The following is a 19,116-nucleotide window of genomic DNA, read 5'->3' as shown; positions in this document are numbered from 1 at the left end:
TTTCTATTGTTATATTTTAATGGGCTCCCTTTTTTTTCTTTTTTTGTGCACATATAACTAGAACAAGATGTTTTGGATTGCGTAAGTAAGAATTCGAACTGCCAAGTTCTTAATACTACCTGGGTTGCTACTGGGTGGATTCACCATATATCACTCTATCCTAGGGAGCATGTCACCAGCATACAGAAGAAATCTAAAATTTTAGTTATCACCTGAAAATACAGGAAGCACCAACATCTAAGTATAGATGTTTGTATTTTAACCCTTTCCTTACAGTTTTAATACTTGCGTGATTACAGGAAAAATTGAGCAGATCAAAGTCACTGCAGAGTTTGGCATGAGAGTGGCTGGGTATAGCAGTCATGCCTGGAAGCAGCCAAGCAATATTTAGCAGAGCTCAGCATGAAAGTGCCACTGGGCACATACAAGCTGGAGATGGTAAGCAGCCGAGACCGATAACCAGCGTGGAACGCATGCAAAGGCCAAGGCCGGAACCAAAAGTCATGTAGCATGATGACGTCGAGGCAGGGGGCCTGGCAACGTGTTTTGGCACATAGGGAGCCACCCCTTTTGTCAAACCAGCTTTATTTTATACATTTGCCACCTGAACAAATAGTGTGGATCAGGGGCGGACTGACAACTCATGGGGCCCCCGGGCAATAGGGGATCATGGGGCCCCTGTGTCCTTGCCCAAACTCAAAAAAGCCTATGAAAAAGGTACCAGGGGCATCTTATGGGGCCCCCTACTGACCCTGGGCCCTCGTGCAGTGCCCGGGTTTCCAAATGGTCAGTTGGTCCCTGGTGTGGATAACACGTTCCAGTGTTAACCAACTAAACGGAGAATTCCCCTGACTTTGTATAGATTTCCTCTTCCTGTTGCATCTTCAGTACAGGAAGTATTGGGAAATATCCCCACTGGGGCACAGAAAAGAGTGACGGGGGTTTAACCCTGTATTAAAATGAGACATTTATGATTTCAATAAAACCTTCTATTGGGGGGGAGTTTAGGCTATACTTACACTGTAACAATACACCAATGAATTATAAATTAAATTTTTTTGCCATTGATGAAGTTCTCGTCTGTGTAGGTTCTAAGAACAGGTCAGTGATAACGCATACAATGATTTTGTATTGTATACAATCCATTTTAGAAATAAAATGCCCCTAGTCAGACTTGGCAGTTTACAGTATTCCCGATGCATTTTGCGAGTGCGATATCATTCGGCGTCCTTTCCTTTTCTGTCCGGGTCCATTGCTTGTTTTACAGGGAACAATCTTTCATAAAAGTCAACATCCCCTCATCCCTTCCCCAGAAAGGAACTTGAATGTGGTTAGTAATTGGACATCCTGTGAACTGACTATTATGGTTTTTCACTCTACAGCTGGACCATCTGCTCTTTTACATTGTATTGATACAGTCATAACTATCCTATGACATCTAATTCTCACTTTTATATATACAGGTTTATGGGAGGACCAGCTCCACCAAAGTCATGGAAAGGAAATCTCAATGTCTCCTATAATATCGGACCTGGATTTGTGAGCAACTACTCAAGCAGGTAGCACAGATACTTCAGTGAAAAGTCCTTAACGGTGTCCTATTGTGGGGGGGAGTTTGAGAGTCTACTGTTGGATCAAAAATGTTTTAACCCTTTCACTTCCCTTTGCATTTTTTTTTTTTTTTTGCACACATGGTTTAAAAAAAAAATTCAGTTTAGACCTGAAGATTTGTTAAAACCAGTGTAACTGAGTTCTTGGATGTGATCGAGCAGCTGTAGCAGGAATAAGTGTATAAAAGGGTTGAACAGACATATAGCATAACTCCAGGTACACGGCTTGGGTACATATACTTAAAATGTTTTAAATGCCAAAGAATTTCTAATTCTGTGCAGATAGGCTTTAGATTTACAAATCTGCCACACTGCATACCCAGAAAGATTACTTATTTCCTGAACAAAAGTTTATGGAAGGAGAGAAGACAGAGATCACACAACCCTCTTCATTCTAAGTAGGTTTTTTTTAGTGGTTCCTCTTTTATGTAATTTTTTTTCATACAAACTGTATGAATTGTATTACATTTGAGGTCCCTTTTTGGAGGCACAACTAAAGCTGGCCGTAGTTTCTCTTTTTTTTTTTGTTGTTTTTTTTGTTTTTTTCCCACACTATCTGCACAAAATGAGGCAGACCGAAGAATCCCCAAGCCAGGACATTGTATTCTTAATGCGGGACTCTGCACTGTTAGAATACACTGATCTGCAGCTGCTGATCGACCCAAAGTGATTCAATTGGGATTCAGACAGTTGGGATGGCCACACAATCATCAAATTCGACCAATCCCTGGTGAACAATATAAATTTCGATCAATTTTTGGCCAATGTGATTATAGGGTAGTTGGCTCTCATGGTAGATGCTTTAATATTGAGTCCACAGCAGACAGTAACTATTTTTAAAGGCCTGGTACCCCACTTTTGTTTAAAAGAAAGCAAACGCTCACAAACTAATGACTTCCTATGCAGAGGATCTTCAACTTCAAAAGAAATATATACTGGAAAATGCCAAGCCACCTGGCTCATAAGCTCACTTTGCTTCAATTGCAGTATCTCACTGCTCTTTTTACTGGTCTCTGACTGGCTACTTCCCCTTGATACCTGGCTCTCTAGCGTTTAGTCACAGAGCCCTGCTGCACGGCCCACCTTTGGCCTAAGGATGGGTTCTTTTGACACCTCAATAGGAGCTGACCTGACTCCTGGAACTAATATCTTGCTTCTAGCTGGGGTCTCCTGACCCCATTGAGATCTTCCGTCTCCTCCCACTAGCCCTGAGCTATTCTCGGACCTGAGTGTATATAATCTATAAATATACCTCACACCTGTGCCAGATTGCAGGTGTCTAGCAAAACCTGGACACTGGATTCTGCAGTTCTGGAACAGAACATTAATCCTTGGTCCACATGCATGTGGTGTGGTATATCGCATGTGATTCACACAGGAACCGCACTGCATTCCTGCGCAAACCACATGCGATTTGTGTTTTGTATGGCTCTAATCGCACCACATCTGCACCAAAAAGGTGCTGGTGCACTAGAATCGGATCGCATGGGTATTCACACCTATGCAATTCGATTCTGCACATCGCACCACGTTTTGCGGACCGGTTTCAGGGTGTTGTTAAGTTAACATACACATCCACAGCGGTTCGCATGAACTGGATGCGATTCTGATGCGGTGCGGAATTCGCACAGAAAACGCTGCAAATTCCGAACCGCATCTGTGTGAAGCAGGGCTCAATCCTGAGAAAGCCAAATCCAGTTCTTGGCCCAGAAACACTAGTCTGGAACATCGCATTCACCCTAAATGAGAATCCTGTGTCACATTTTCCCATCTTCTCAGTGACAGTCTCGCCCTGTCACAGCACTTTAACAATGCAAAGCTGACTGTCCTTTGCAAGCAACAGATAATGTAAATAGATGTCATTCAAAGCGTGTGTTCATAGAATGAGAGAATTGCTTTTTGTAGGTCCTCATTTCTAAATTTTACCTACATACCCAAACCGCCTAACATCCTGGATGTTAATAGAAACCATGATGATTTTCGGACACTTTAATTTCAGTTTTTTGGTCTGTTTTTACAAATACTTAATACACAACAAAGGTTGGTCAGGACAGGGAGCGGGCAGCTATGCTGAGCACAGCAGAGGAAGTGGCAAGTAAAGGAGCTCAGTGCGGTACACCCATTCTACAGCATGCATTTATCAGTGGGGCAGGAGGCGCAGTGGGCACTGGATGAACCTGTCCCACTACTGTCCACAGCTCAACTGTATAGCTAAACAGACAACACGGGAGAGCTGCTTGCTTTGAAGCTTTCTTTGTTGAATTGAAAACTCAGATTTTTGGTGGTGGGAGAGTGGGGGGGGGGGTGCACAACAGTCCGCCACCTGCAGAAGTGATAGTGGCTTTTCAGCCACTCGAATCGCATCTGCTGAAAAGAAAATCATTAGCAGAAAATTAATACCAAGTATGACTACTTCAACCCGAGGACAGCATATGATGTCCTACTGGTGGGAATTGGTTAATAAAGAGCAGAGGTGTCAAACTGGTGGCCCTCCAGCTGTTGCGAAACTACAAGTCCCATCATGCCTCTGCCTTTGGGAGACATGCTTGTAACTGTCAATCTTGCAATGCCTCATGGGACTTGTAGTTTGGCAACAGCTGGAGGGCCACCTGGTATATAGAGACTTGCCAGCCCAGAGATCCAGCACAGTCTTCACCTGGGCCTATTCGCTGGTCTTTGGTTCCTTGGCACGGCCACATTGACTGTGGGAAGCTGTGACTTCCTGCAGCTTTACAGCCAGCCTTCCATTATGCATGCGAGTCATGCTGCACTACCTGAATAGTCCCGCAGCCTCCAGGGACTTGTGCCAGGAGGTTGCTGGGAAAGGAGAGGTCCAAGCACCTAGGTAATCTGTCAAATTTTGGTACTCCTCCCAAAATATTTACACAGGTTTTTGCTCAAAGGGGTGGGGGGGAGATAAACAGGACTTCTCTATTTAAAGATCTCGACACCAGTTTGATTAGTGATTTGAGTTCCTGGGGAGAAAGTGTGGTGGTGATTGTGCATAATCTAATGCCATATAATTTCTATGGCCCTTGGTATCCTTTACTATGGCGGCCTTTTGAGATGTGGTTACACTTGACTCCTGTAGACAGAATTTTCCTGTGCCGATGCAGGTTTGTATGTGCGTAAAGGTACAATGTAGCAAGCCTGCCATTTGTTTTACCTATAAATCTAAAGTGAAAGTATGAGTGTCATGTCATATATTTTTTTTTTTCTTATTTCTTTGTTTTATTTTTTTTGTTCCTTTTTTATTTATTTTTTTTTTTAACCAGTTGATCAAATTTACAAATATTTCTTTAAAAAAAAGACTTCCCTTTTAATTGTCACAGGCAGGTGAGAATGCACGTTTACACAAATAATAAAGTCTCAAGGATTTATGATGTCATTGGTACCATCCGAGGGGCTGTGGAGCCAGGTAGGAGCCTTAGAATGGGAAGAGATGGTGCATGATGCTGTCATGTCTGATATTAGTAAATGTATCATGAGAAGGGCTGTATGAGAACCTAATGGAATATTGCTGTGTGAATGTCTTTTAAGCTTTCTCCAGCTGTCACAAATAATCTCCATAGTTTGTCCAATGTTTATCAATTTTTTCTTATGACCATCAGCTCCATCTAGTGGTTGTATTTTGGTATTTTCCTGATTGGGGTATTTTAGGAAAATACTGCATTCTGGTGTGTAGATAGAGCCAGGAGCGGACTGACAACTCATGGGGCCCCCCGGGCAATAGGGGATCATGGGGCCCCTGTGTCCTTGCCCAAATTCAAAAAAGCCTATGAAAAAGGTACCAGGGGCATCTCATGGGGCCCCTTACTGACCCCGGGCCCTCGGGCAGGGCCCGAGTTTCCAAATGGTCAGTCCACCCCTGGATAGAGCTGACCATTCTATGAAAATAAACATTAGGCAAATGACAGTGCAACGTGCGCACAGAATGTTTATCTATCTCAGTATGTTTTTGGGCAAAATGGGGTGCAAAAACCCCATATGCAGTATATCTGTAATTTGTGCACATTTAGTCTTTTTTAAAAGCTGCAAGAGATCTACCAGAAATCCAGCAAGCTCTTAAATCTCTTTAGTAAGCTGACTACTCTGCTTCTGCTGCACTGTAATCCCAAGCAGTGTTGTCCATATAGCAAAGGCAGAGCTGTAGCCTCACTAAGCCTAGATTCACACTAATGCAATACGGGAAGCCCCCATAACTGTATTTCCAGCACCTCATTCAAATCGCACTGCTCTTGTGGTTCGCAGCAAGTGTCAGTGCAATCTTAACGCCTCAAACGCAGGTTGCAGCTTAATGTGTTTGCCAGCATCAAATCACATGGTACAAAACCATGTAATGTGGTTGCAGTGCAGTTCCAAAATGACTGCATGCACCACTTTGGTGCACTGCGAGCCTATTCTGGGCTCAAAACCCACTGCGCTGAATTGCATGTGAATTCCACAGGAATGTGGTACAGTTACAAGCCCACTGGATTTCTGGCAGGATCAACGAAAATGTTTTTATACTTGGACCATATTCCCACAATGTTGTCCCTTTAAAAATGTTGTAACGATTTCCTCCAATACGCCAAAGACACATTGGTAGGTTAATTTTGGCTGTTGACAAAATTGGCCCCAATATCTGAGTGTAGATAGGAGATGGGGATCTTGGATTGTAAGTTCCTTGATGGCAGGGACTGATTGTAGATTTAAATTGCTGCATATATTTTTGCACTATATAACTTTCTGTCATGGATGGAACTTTAGTTTAACCCTAAATTCCCCTTTACCCCCCAATAAATGCGTTTTTAGACCTCATGACAACCCCTACCCTTTAAAAACCTTAGTTTGGATAGTGTATTTTGGGTTGTTGGTGCATCTTGTTTGAGGGGAGCATTTTTTCATACAGAGGTTCACTGAAATGAGTATTTAGATATTTTTGAATGTATAATATATGAACATGAGTATGTGGTCCCCCCCGAATCTAAGAATCACATTAATAAATGTCTGAGCTGAGATACTGGGGCCTGTTTAGGCTCTGTTTAATGCTTTTGCAGTTGAACCAAGGTGGTCAGATTGTGACTGCATTGGCTATCCATCCTCCTGTGTCTGAGCACCTCCATATTCAGGTCTGACATGAGGCTGAAATTCGACGTAGGGAAGCCCATTGGCAGCTTGGTGAATACATGATCTCTTGGTAGTTAAGAAAGGACTCGAAGGCTGCAAATGATACTCAAAGCCAAGAGGCAGTAACAAGCATATCTGATGGTCAAACAGTGGTAACACACAAGGAGATTTTCCTCTCCCTTGTCATTCCTTGGGAGATATTTGCCCATTTATAGCTATCCTGAGGAGTCTGATAACTTTGTTTTAAAATGCGTTTTATATTATAGTCCCTTGGTGCCCAACTTGTTAGCCAAGAGCCCCATGTGGTCATTTTGATACTTCAAGGTGTACTTATTGAGAAAAAAAAACTGGACCAATGTCACAAGCATTTACCCAGCCAAAAATTGTCTAATATGATGATTTCCAATAATCATCAGCTCCATTCTAGCGGCCATAATGCAAAATATTCCTGATTTAGAGAGGGTCTCCTTTCCATGAGTGTCTTCAGAAGCATGTCCTTGGTCTCCAACAAATCCTATCACATGTCTGCAGTCTATCTCTTGTAGCCTGCCCATAGTCTTTAATACTCTCCTTTTGCGTATCGACAGTCTGATGGCTTTCCGTAGGATTCCATTGACTTGGTGTTTTTAAACCCAGGACGCTGTATTCACTATATCTGGTCTCCCAAAGTCCACAGAACATGGAAATGCAATTTGTTTTGTAAACAAACTGCTAAATACCTTTTTCTCATCTGCAGTTAGAGCAGTCTTGTGACTTCTATCAGTGTCCAGCTGAGCACTGGTTAAAGCTTGTAGGAGTTTTCATTCTCCCTTTACTGTTCTATGAGGCTGCAGGACCCCTGACTCTGGACAGTGCTGATTGGCCCTGTGCTGATCAAGGAAACCCCTGTCTAGAAATACACACCAAACTGAGCATGTGCAGCTTGCCCCCAAGGCTCTGTTCTAGCACATGGATTGTGGACAGTAGGAGGATCAGAGAAGACAGGATCAAACAACATCCATTTTTTACACAATGTGGAGGATTAACCCCTTAGGTTCCACAAGGAGTATAACCAGCATGCTTTATTGCGGGAACAGACTGATTTTATTGTTGGTTTAGTAGCACTTTAATATGTGCAGCCTTCTGAGACTGGGGGTTGCACTTGATTTTTCCCTATATCAAGTAAGATGGCTACCACTGGTCTAGTCATATTGGCGGGAAATGTTTTTTTTGTATGGTGAGCAATATCACATTTGACTGAATTCATAAAAATGCTTTGTAAATTTTGGAATTTGACCTGCTGTAGAGGACAATGTAGCAGATAAATATGTACAACTTATGTAGGAGGATTTGCTTCATGTTTGTATCACCTGATGTTAGTCGCTTCACTGGGTAAATGAGGGTTTACAACCACTTATTTCCTGTGAACTAGTTCCCTCCAGAGGACACAAGCTTTATATAATTTGTGCTTTTACGTTTCTGTAGATCGTTACATCATTTTGGGAGGACATCGAGACTCCTGGGTGTTTGGTGGAATAGATCCAACTACTGGAGCCGCTGTACTGCAGGAAGTTGCAAGAAGCTTTGGCAAAAAAGTAAAAGAAGGTAATCTCCATAACCGTTTGACTTGAATTATATATGAAAAAAGGTTCGCTTATTAAAATATTTTTAATATTGAAAATGCTTTTGCAGCTGAGGATGAAGTCAAACAATGTAGCAATTGGGTGAGGGGTTGTGTGTTGTTGTTGTTGTTGGGTTTTGTTTTTTTCACACCTATTTTGGTTGATTTACTAGTCCAAATAAGCTGTTTTGTAAGGGATTTTTCACTTTGCTTAGTGAATGTGGTGAAATTTCTTTACAAAGAATCCCAAATTATATGCAAGGAAAATCAGCATTTCTGCTTGCAGGATAGGACGATGGAAGTTGGCAGAGCTTCACCTCATTCACAAAGCTCTGGTGAAAGTTCCCTTGCAAAGTGCAACTTCCCTTTCAAAATAAAGTCTTCCATTTTGCAAGATACATTGTATCTTGCAAAGGGAATTTTCACCCCCCCCCATCTTGCTAAAAGACAGATTCCAACACTGTACAATGTAATGCCCTTTAATGCTTTACTTGTACATTATTTGGTTCAAGGGTCAGTATACCCCAAAATCACCATTTTATGGTTTTGGGCAATACCACAGGTTTCAAACATCTAATGTACTTGGATATTTATTGCTGGAAAGGTATCTTTTGGGTTTTCGGGTCTGTTTTTAATGAGTGCAACACAACACAGTTGATTTTGCCTCTTTCAATGCTGTCCATGCATGGTGTGTTTTCCTTTTTTTTTTCCTCTCATCCTATATAATGGATCTTACCAAGAACTATAAAATGTGGCACAAGTCATGTGGTCAATGTGGTGGCATTGATTTCTGGAAGGACAGTAATGGTGATCTTTAGAGCATGAAAATAATAAAGGTGCAGCGCTATAAATAAAGGTAGTGAAATATCAACATAGACACAATTTCTAAGAATATGCAAATAGTGGTGTTAGATCATATTATTTCATCTATATTAAAATTCGATGTTCAATCTAGTGTCCAAAACACGAAAAGGATGTGATGTGCAAATTCTGCCAGGTCTCCTTTGTCAGTAAGGATAAGTGATCCAAAGGTGAACAAGAGATAAATGAAATGCGCACTCACCAGAAGTACGTTTAAGTGCGTTGGTGAGTGCGCATTTCATTTATCTCTTGTTCACCTTCGGATCACTTATCCTTACTGGCAAAGGAGACCCGGCAGAATTTGCACATCACATCCTTTTCGTGTTTTGGACACTAGATTGAACATCGAATTTTATTATAGATGAAATAATATGATCTAACACCACTCTTTGCATATTCTTAGAAATTGTGTCTATGTTGATATTTCACTACCTTTATTTATAGCGCTGCACCTTTATTATTTTCATGCTGTCTTGGAAGGTTATGTTGGTTGCCTTTTTGGTGTTCTAGCAGCTTGTACCAATTTTTTGTTACAGTAAGCGCTTGCTATACAACCTATACCTAATGGTGATCTTTAGGACTCCAAAAAAAGACCCGATTCTCTGAAGTAAATACATATAAGGATGTTCTGAATGCTGAACAAGTGGAGAGTTTTTGGGACTCACGGGTCCTCTTAAGGTGCGATGGAAAGGTGTCAATGTCTTTTGCAACTTGATAGAGGTGACTCTTGAGTCCCTAGTGTCAGTGCTTCCTTGTTTAATCTATGGATCATGGATTTCTGAGGTACTTTAGTAACTTGCATGTATGTAGGGCCACCACTTGCCATGCATCTATTACTATCTTGGCTTTTGGCAGTGTGCATGTGGAAGATCATTTTCTGCTCTTCAATCTGACGACTTGTTTTGTTACGGAATGTGGTGACGGAAAGGCACATTTCCTGAACTGCACGTGAACATTCTGCCCTTGCAAGATGCTCATGGGTGCCAGTAATGGCACTGCAAGCAAATCTTGCAAACTCAACACCACCAAACCACACGGAACTGCAGTACAATCTTAAAAACCCTGTGTTTTTTTTTTTTTTGTAGGGTGGGGGTGAATGTACATTTGTATAAAAATGAGTAAGGGTTAATTAGCAGCACTGCATAGGACCAACCTGGGGAGTGCCACAATTTGGTAGGGGGGAGGGGTTGATCTGGCTCTTCTGTGCCAGGCCCAGGCGGGGGGGGGGGGGGGATTTTCCTAAATACCTTTTTAGGGCACATACACCATAATCCCACTGGCCATGACTACCAGTGATTAAATAGGTGCTTGGGGAGTGGACTATTTACTCATTTTCAGGAGTAGGTGGTATAATCTTTGTGCCACTATTCCAGACAATTAAATTGACGTTTTGAACTCCTCCATATTAATCCACTGGGGCAGGCGAGATCTTATTTGTTGGGAGACATGCATGGATGACTACATTGCTGATCCCATAAATTATTAAATGGTCCCCTCTCGATCCTTGGCCTCTGCTGCTGATGTGATGGGCCTAGTAAACTCTTTTAGCTGTTGGGACTAATTGTTTTCTTGGTGGGGGCTGTAGCTGGTGGAATTACTGTTAGTATATGAAGTTATTTTAAGGCAGGGACTGTCAGGTGGGCTGTATGGGGCCCCTCTATTTCTAATGACATCCCTGCACCTATGTAATGAAATTTGTGATGTGTCAATGGCACAGATTCACAGCATAACAGATTCACTTTTTAGTTTTTTCTCTAGGTAGATCAGTGGGTAATTCCTGAATTGTATTTTGGGCTTTGGGTATAAATTTACTTTCATTGCCCTATAAACTGATATTGAATCCAACCAGTTGATGCATTTTTGTGCTATGTATTCATTGAAGGTAACACATAATTAAAATCCTGTACAACGGCAACACTTATTGCTGTATAAACAAGAACATAGAACACTGCATGGAAATCTTGGGAAAACTACGCAATATAGGGCACCTATCATGTAGGCAAACACTTGTAATAGAAGGTTGTGATGGAAGCATTATTACGCATGATTCTTGAATTGCATAACCTTCAAAATGGCAAACCTTTTCATAACTGCACTTATCCTTTAAAACTGAACCACAGGCAGGTAAGAAAACACACCAGTGAATCTAGGTGGGTGTTCTTTAGAAAAACAATACATTTTACATAGAAAAGCAATATTTACATAAGTATGTCTTGACAGCTGCATATTTAATATTTTTGTATTTTCTTATGCAACCAGCAGTCTTAACTTTTAGCTACCTTTCACTTTCCTGTAAATCCTTTGCTCCTCTTCTTGTAAAAACCTATTTACAGAGCTCAGTAGCTCCAGCTGTAACTTTCAAATGTAGCACTACTCCTTTAGGGATCCAAGTTTTTGGTCCCCCCTAAAGCTCTGCACAGCCAGGCAACATGCATTTTCATCCACACTTGCACACTGGAGACAGTAAACAGTCATTGTGCTTGGGTTTTGAGATTTTAAGAGGTTTTGAACTTGGGCATCACATACACCCCTCAACCCCATCCAAGGAAACTGTAAACTTAACTATGTACAAGTCTGTAGGCAAAAAGTCTCTCCTTTTTTGAAGAGCTCTCCAGCCCTTCTGGTGTACCACCTCAGACCCCAGATGAATATTTTCCATCTGACTGTCGCCTCTCCCTATCTGGCCCAGGGGTGTAGGATTATTTCCTCTGCCTCTCCTGTAAGTTTGATTGGTTGCTGGCTGCCTTCAGGCCTTACGCTGGGCTGGCTCCTTCCATGCTTCACAGGCTGTCTTCCCTCTGGGGACATTGAGGTAGTGAGATCCTACTTTCAGCTCCTGCCTGTAGGTAGGTCCTTCTCCTGGGCCCCCTCCCAGGCTCCACATTCCAGCCTTCACTCCATCTTCCACCAGAGATTGATTTAACTCCTCCCAGGCTCTGCAGTACTTAAGAGGTTGCCTTGGTCACCATGCCCAGCCTCCTGCCAGGGGATTGGCCAAGGTCCCTCAAGTATGTAGATCTGTACCTCAACCCTCCTCCAGAAAGCTCTCAGGTTTCTGGAGAGGTGGGAGGGCTCCAGAAGCTGACCCTTAGACCCTCCCTAGCCAATCCTGAGGTAACCTCTCTCCCAGGCTGACTCATCCCAGGCTGCTACTCGGCCTCTGCCTAAAAACCTGTCTAGCTCCCCCTAGCTAAAAACGTGAGGGGTGCTACACATGAGTAAATGTGTCAGAACAGTGATGCCTCCACACCCCACTTTTCCAAATGCTTTCATCTCCAGTTTCAGCAAGAGACTGGATGCCTGAAGGGAGACAAGAACTGCTGTTCTCTGATTAGAAAACTCATAGTGCTCTGGGAATCTTTTGCTAGCTATTAAATGTGTGGGTTTTTTTTTCTTTTTTTGTAAAACAAAATTTATACAATCCAAGGTACACAGGAACTAAATCATTTTTGTTTTAGAAGTTTTTAGCTGCTATATATTTACTATACTGTAATTCTTAATGTGTCAAAACCGTTTCTAGTATTTGTGTACAGGAGAAGTCATGTTTTCTCATTTTATATACAGGCTGTACTTTGTTCTTAGTACTCCTGTACAGTATCTTTCTTTGCTGAGCCATGTGGTCTTGGCTGCATAGGTTGACGGTCACACATAAGAGCAGCAGTTTTTTCGACGTAAGACTTTGTTTTTTTGGGGTTTTTTTTTCCAGGCTATGATGTGAATGTTGCTCCCAAAGCTTGCACGCAATGATGGAGAGCAGGATATTTTGGAACATGAGAAACATACCAGAGCACCAGCCTGCCGTATCACAACATATTAAGGATAGGCTGGGGGAAGATGGGTGTCACAGGAGTCCTTTAGGGCCCCCAGAAGCATGTGTGATTTCACACCCTCATGGTGCACATGAAGGATGACACCCCTAATGTCATATTTATTGAAGACCTTTTCAAGAATGCACTCTTGCAGGTAGCATGCAGTATACTTTACTTTATTTGCAGAGTTTCTATTTAAATGTGGTGCTAGTGTAAGGTCAATTTTATTTTTGTCTCATGGTAGTGGGTGAACCTGAATTTCTGTGGGTTCAGTGTGAGGTCAGGCTTGGTGACTCAGTAGGTTGGGACTCTTTTGCCCCCATCTGGTTCTGGAGGTCCATGAAAGCTTCAAGAAGTCAAAGGGTTTGAACAGTGGACACTTCAATCTGCATGTTTATGGTAGGTTGACCAGTCCCAGAGAGGAAGCTTTGGTAATGCGGTAGACCAGCCTATAAATGTGCGGAAGATTTGGTAGTGTGGTAGACAAGCCTATAAATGAGAGCCAAGCAGGGGAGTTGGGTGGAAGATGAATTGCTGAGGTGTTGCTGGGGAGCCTGGAAGGGGGGTTCTGCTTCCATGTTGGAAGCTGAGCAGAAGCTAAGGGGGACCTCCACTGCCCTGCAGTCCACCAGGGAAGGACAGGCTGCAAAACTTGGAGAGGTACCAGCCCAGCTTCAAGGCCAGAAAGCAGTTCTATCCACAGTTGCAGGACAAGGGCAGTGTAGGACAAGGACAGTGTGAGTACCTCTACACCCCCAGAGCCTAGGAGGGAGAAGTCTGAAGACTTGCCAGAACTTGTATTCAGCAGGGGGAAGTTCATGGCTTACCCAATCCTTGTCCTAGGATCAGCTACAATAGCCATGTGGGCTGGTATTCTGTGCACCGAGGGGACCAACACATTTGCATGTAGCTAGAAATCCACTCTGGGAACACCAAGCTCCGTTTTGGGGACTCTGTACATGTTGAGATGTGAAGGAAAATGCATGTTGCCTGGCCATGCATAGCTTAGGGGGACCCAAACCTCAGTGGCCCCTGAGAATGTGGTCTTTTCCATAGCTAAAGAACTTATTTCTTTCAGGTTGGCGGCCCAGAAGAACTATAATTTTTGCAAGCTGGGACGCAGAAGAGTTTGGACTTCTGGGATCAACAGAGTGGGCAGAGGTGAGATCAAGTGTTTTGTTGTTACTCGATTACCCCCCACCCTTTCACCCCAGTGTGACAGCGGGGGAGGTGAGGTGAAGACATTTCCCATGCCCAGTGTCACAATGTAAAAACATGGACTACCATCAGCCACTGTGGCATACGACTTGTAGTTCATTCAGAACATTTACCTGTCTGGCTTAATAGAATTGTAGCTGCTAAGGATCCAGTGCAGCCTCACCCAAGCCAACTTTTCATCAGTCTTTGGCTCCCGGCGCCAGCATGTTTAGGGAAGGTGGCTGTGACTGCTTGCGGCTTCATACTGGGAATGCTCAAACAGTCTTGCAGCATTCTAGGACCTGTGACATGTCTCAGAAGGCTTTAGGGGGGAAGGGGGTGGGGTTGGCGAATTTCTGCTTGGATTGTGGCGATCCAACCAGAAGTGGGAATGGGTTCCAGTCAAATTAAGTTCTATGGCATCAACTGAACTCTCTGTGTTTGGAGGAGGAGAAATGCTTCCTATGACCCCAAGAACACCATCCAAACTGTCAAACGTGGTGAAAACATTCTGCTTTGGGGGTGTTTTTCTGCTAAGGGGACAGGACAACTGCACCGCATCAAAGGGATGATGGACGGAGCAATGTACTGTCAAATCTTGGGCGAGAACCTTCTTCCCTCAGCCAGAGCATTGAAAATAGGTCGTGGATGGGTGTTCCAGCATGACAATGACCCAAAACACACGGCCAAGGCAACAAAGGAGTGGCTCAAAAAGAAGCACATTAAGGTCCTGGAGTGGCCTAGCCAATCTCTAGCCCTTAAGCTGATTGAAAATCTGTGGTGGGAGCTGAAAGTTCGAGTTGCCAAACGTCAGCCACCAAGCCTTTAAGACTTGGAGAGAATCTGCCAAGAGGAGTGGGCCAAAATCCCTCCTGAGATGTGTGCAAACCTCATGGCTAACTACAGGAAACGTCTGACCTCAGTACTTGGTGGCAAATCCCTTGTTGGCAATCACAAAGTCATGTTTTGTGAAGGGGATCAAATACGTATTTCCCTCATGAACATGCAAATCAGTGCATCATTTGTTAGACATGCATTTCTTTTGAATTTTTTGTTGCTATTCTGTCTCTCAGTGTTACAATACACCTACCATTCAATTTTTAGACTGATCATTTCTTTGTGAGTGGGCAAACATTCAACATCAGCAGGGGATCAAATACTTATTTCCTTCACTATGTATGTATGTATGTATGTATGTATGTATGTATGTATGTATGTGTGTAATAATAATAATAATAATATATATATATATATATATATATATTATAATCCTTCTTTTTTTATTTTTTTAGGAAAACGCTAAAATTCTGCAGGAGAGAGGAGTGGCTTATATAAATTCAGACTCTTCCATAGAAGGTGAGAATATGTGCTGTTAACTTGTAGAATGTATACAGTTTATATATATTTGTCCAAATATCTTTGCTGAATTGTGTTTAATCATTTGCTAACCTCCAACCAGTTAAGGCTTTGAGGGATCCTAGAATGAGGAACATGGAATAAGTAGTATTTAGGTCTTTTGGTCAATGTGGGCCTGGGTTAGTCCAAGCTCAGTAAACCTTTAAATTGCAACTCAAGGCATTATTTTGTTTGAAAAACAATTTGCATATTTATGGCTTCTCCTTTTCATAACGTCCAATGGAACTCACAAACCATGTGTGCGTTTTTGTTTCTTTATATATTTTAATATATTTTAAAAGTGATGCACAATTCCCCCATTAGCACCAAGTGCTGATGGGGGAATCCCTTCAGGGCAAAGTGTGTGTGTGTGTTTTTTTTTTTTTTTATAGCAACCGCTAGCAATAATCGCAAGTAAATCCAGCAGGCTGGTTGTGCCCAAGATGATCAGCCTGCTCACACACTGTTCGAATCTCGGCTGGTTCTACAGGAGATTCGAACTGTCTATAGCCAGCCTAACTCAGACCTACACTTTGGCTAAAGACCTGTACTTTTGTGTGTTCTGTTAGTCCATTAACCAGATGTGAGTGCCTGTACTTTTTTTTTTGGCAACCTCTTAAAGCATTCATAGGGGAAAAGTGATCATGGCTATTAACGTGTGATAGGGCCCTATAGCAAAACCATTAAAAGGTTTCCCGCCTCTTTCAGCTTAAGCCCATGGCTCAAGTTTTTAAGAATACGGATTGCTTTCATAGCTATTAAATTGGGTTCTTGAACTAGATATTCTGCTTGTCTGTAAAAGTTCTCGTTTTATCCAAATCCTGATACAGCTAGCAGTAATTGACAACATTCTACTGGACTTGTTCTGTATTGAAGACATTTTGTAGCTTATCCAAGCCATTTATTCCATTCTAATGAGTTGGGATGATGGGGTGAAGGCCTTTAACACCATCAGTCTCCCACACATACAGTAATTCCATTTTAACATCTATACCATGAAGATGTGATTATTCACACCTTGTAAATGCAGCCATGTAAATCATAGGATTGACACCTATACAAACTATCTTACACAAAGGATGGGATTGTCTAACTAGAACAGAGTGGTTCCACAACTTTCACTCCTCCCTAATTTTTTTTTTTTGGACCATCAGAATTTGCCTTGACACATTCCATGGTAATTGGATTAAGATGACTGTGCTACCTGGATATACAGTAATTCCTGTGGCATTTTCCTGATGGTCAATCGAAATCGCTTGGAGAGGCTCAACATTACAGAACAAGTCCAGCTGAATGTGACTACTACTCACTATATATCATGTACATTTACTATACTAATATATTTAACATGCACAAACTTATCTGTAGTATTCTGGGTCCCACAGCAATTGCATTGCTTGCTATGCCTATCGCACTGGTGCTCCAACCATTAGTCATCCCCTTCTAAATTTTCTGGGAATCCATGAATATTGGTCCCCTGCAGCTCACTGGTTCCTTCCATCAACCATTGCTGGTTTCCCAGCAGACTTCAGGGGATGATTTCTAGTGAGTGGCCTTCTGGTGGTACAGGCAGTAAAGAAAATGACTGGACTTTTTGTTAATGACTGGGTTGTCTAAAGGGATCCTTCATACTTTTCTACTTAAAATTGGCACTATCTGTTTATTTATAAGGAGATCTTATCAGTGTGAGTGTTGCCCACACATGACGCTCTGGCATTTAGGTGCGGGCGAATGGCATAGCTTCAGTCAGCCCTACTGTCAATGGCCTGTCAAGGTCTATAGGAGGCACAAAGTTACTAATGTTTAGGGAATTCCTCACTGGATACATACTGCCTTAAACTTAAGTATCGCTAGATTTCACATCCAGCCACAGCAGCTCTTGGCTTGACAGGCTTCCAGAACAGCGGCTGGACAATGTACCTGTACCCTCTGATTGCATCTAAACTGAAGAGTCTCCTGCACTGGAGCCAAACTTTGGGTGTACATAGGGTCTTAGTGATTCTCTGTATAGCTTGAAATTCTCCTTGTATAGGGATGATTTATATTTCCTTATTAATGTGCAGGCTGTGCCTTGTGCATCCTTCTATCTTGCTGTAAGTCTACAGACAGTGTGGTCACTAATGATGTGAAATACCTACAGTTGTATCCGGCAGTCATGGGATTTGGCCTAGATTTTGGTCAAATGAGGGATCAGTTTTTTCAGGGTGGGAAAGATAGTGGTGTAATGTTGACATGTGCTTTACAGATTTGTGACCTTTGGGGAAAAAAATGCTTGTTTTCAGTGTATATTCTTATCTGCCAGTATTGACCCTCTATAACAACCTATGTTGTGCAATTAGTCCAGAATGGTGGCTACTATATGAAGTTTCTCACAAAGGGTTTTTTTTTCTTATGATTGCCTATATTTATTTTTTTCAGGAAACTACACCTTAAGAGTGGATTGCACCCCTCTGATGTACCAGCTGGTCTATGAGCTTACAAAGGAGGTAAGTCCCCTGGAAGAGGAGTGAATAATGAGTTCTTGCTGGGTCGCTCAGTGTCAGGTTCATTTTTACACACTCAAAGTGAAGCCTGGCCACCACCATATAGAATTGCCTGCATTCATTGGAATCCACAATTACATGCTACTGTCTGCTATAGTCAAGGTAACCTAATGACCAGCAGTGAAAAGTCAGTCATGTGACTGCAGTGTTACTATACAATATATAATAGAAGAAATTTTAGTGAGCGCTACCAAAAGAACAACAAAGAAAATATATATATATATATATATATATATATATATATATGTAAATACATATATACACACATACATACATACATATATGTATTCAAATAAATAAGCAGCTGATACACCGAAAAGGCAACCAAAAAAAACCTCCAATAGTATATATGTATTCAAATAAGTTGGTGCAGCGCTAAATGATAATACATATTAGTAAACATACTGCCATGCAATTTCAAATAAATGTGGATAGGTGATATCACCTTAAGGTGATTAATCGTGATATATAGTTCAAAATAATCGTGTGGATCAATCAGAGATCACAATTCCAAAGTGTGTGGACGTCCTGATCCGGGAGTGACAACAGGTGCAAGCCACACGAATGGATAAAAAACGCACTCACCAGATGTGCGTTTAGAATGCACAATAATAAATCCTGCGTCATCAGGTTATAGAAAGGTCATCAAGTAAGGGTAAGCCCTTATCCCTATGACTATGTGCACGAAATGCGTCAGAGGGGCAACAGCAACTGGACATCTAGCCACAGCATACCCTGAATACATGTTCAGTAACTTTTGGAACTTTTTGAAAATTTGTTTTTACTATTGCACCTATTATCCTTGAATAAAAAGGTACCTTAAGCAATATCACACTATGTGGTCTCTCATTGGGCACTCTGTGTGAGTGTCATCATTCACATTGCCCATTTGGAGGATAGATGACCCTGATGGTGATACCTGGTAGCGGTTTCTGGTGACCTTTTCTGTGGAGCTGGGATAGTGATTCGTATGGTAACCTGACCCGAGATTT

General features: G+C 42.1%; 1 protein-coding gene across 3 annotated transcripts in view; it reads left to right on the top strand.

Annotated features, from left to right (window-relative positions):
- The window catches only part of LOC149471146 (N-acetylated-alpha-linked acidic dipeptidase 2-like), a 160,925-nt gene that overhangs the window by 109,603 nt on the left and 32,206 nt on the right, over window positions 1–19,116 (top strand). For all 3 annotated transcript variants that reach the window (XR_016307249.1, XM_089656563.1, XM_089656570.1), the window contains 6 exons: window positions 1,464–1,559; window positions 4,943–5,028; window positions 8,184–8,303; window positions 14,068–14,150; window positions 15,479–15,542; window positions 18,000–18,067. Coding sequence is in view for 2 of the 3 variants with exons in the window: in XM_089656563.1 (XP_089512689.1) it covers window positions 1,464–1,559; window positions 4,943–5,028; window positions 8,184–8,303; window positions 14,068–14,150; window positions 15,479–15,542; window positions 18,000–18,067 (517 nt within the window). In the remaining variant the exon portion in view is untranslated. The remainder of the gene's footprint in view (window positions 1–1,463; window positions 1,560–4,942; window positions 5,029–8,183; window positions 8,304–14,067; window positions 14,151–15,478; window positions 15,543–17,999; window positions 18,068–19,116) is intronic.

This window comes from Staurois parvus, unplaced genomic scaffold, assembly GCF_062004578.1.
Source record: "Staurois parvus isolate SC_StPar_1 unplaced genomic scaffold, SC_StPar_1.0 ptg000027l, whole genome shotgun sequence".
In the NCBI taxonomy this organism is placed as follows: domain Eukaryota; kingdom Metazoa; phylum Chordata; class Amphibia; order Anura; family Ranidae; genus Staurois; species Staurois parvus.
The sequence above is the reverse complement of the archived record's forward strand: the minus strand, read 5'-3'. Positions and strand labels throughout refer to the sequence as shown.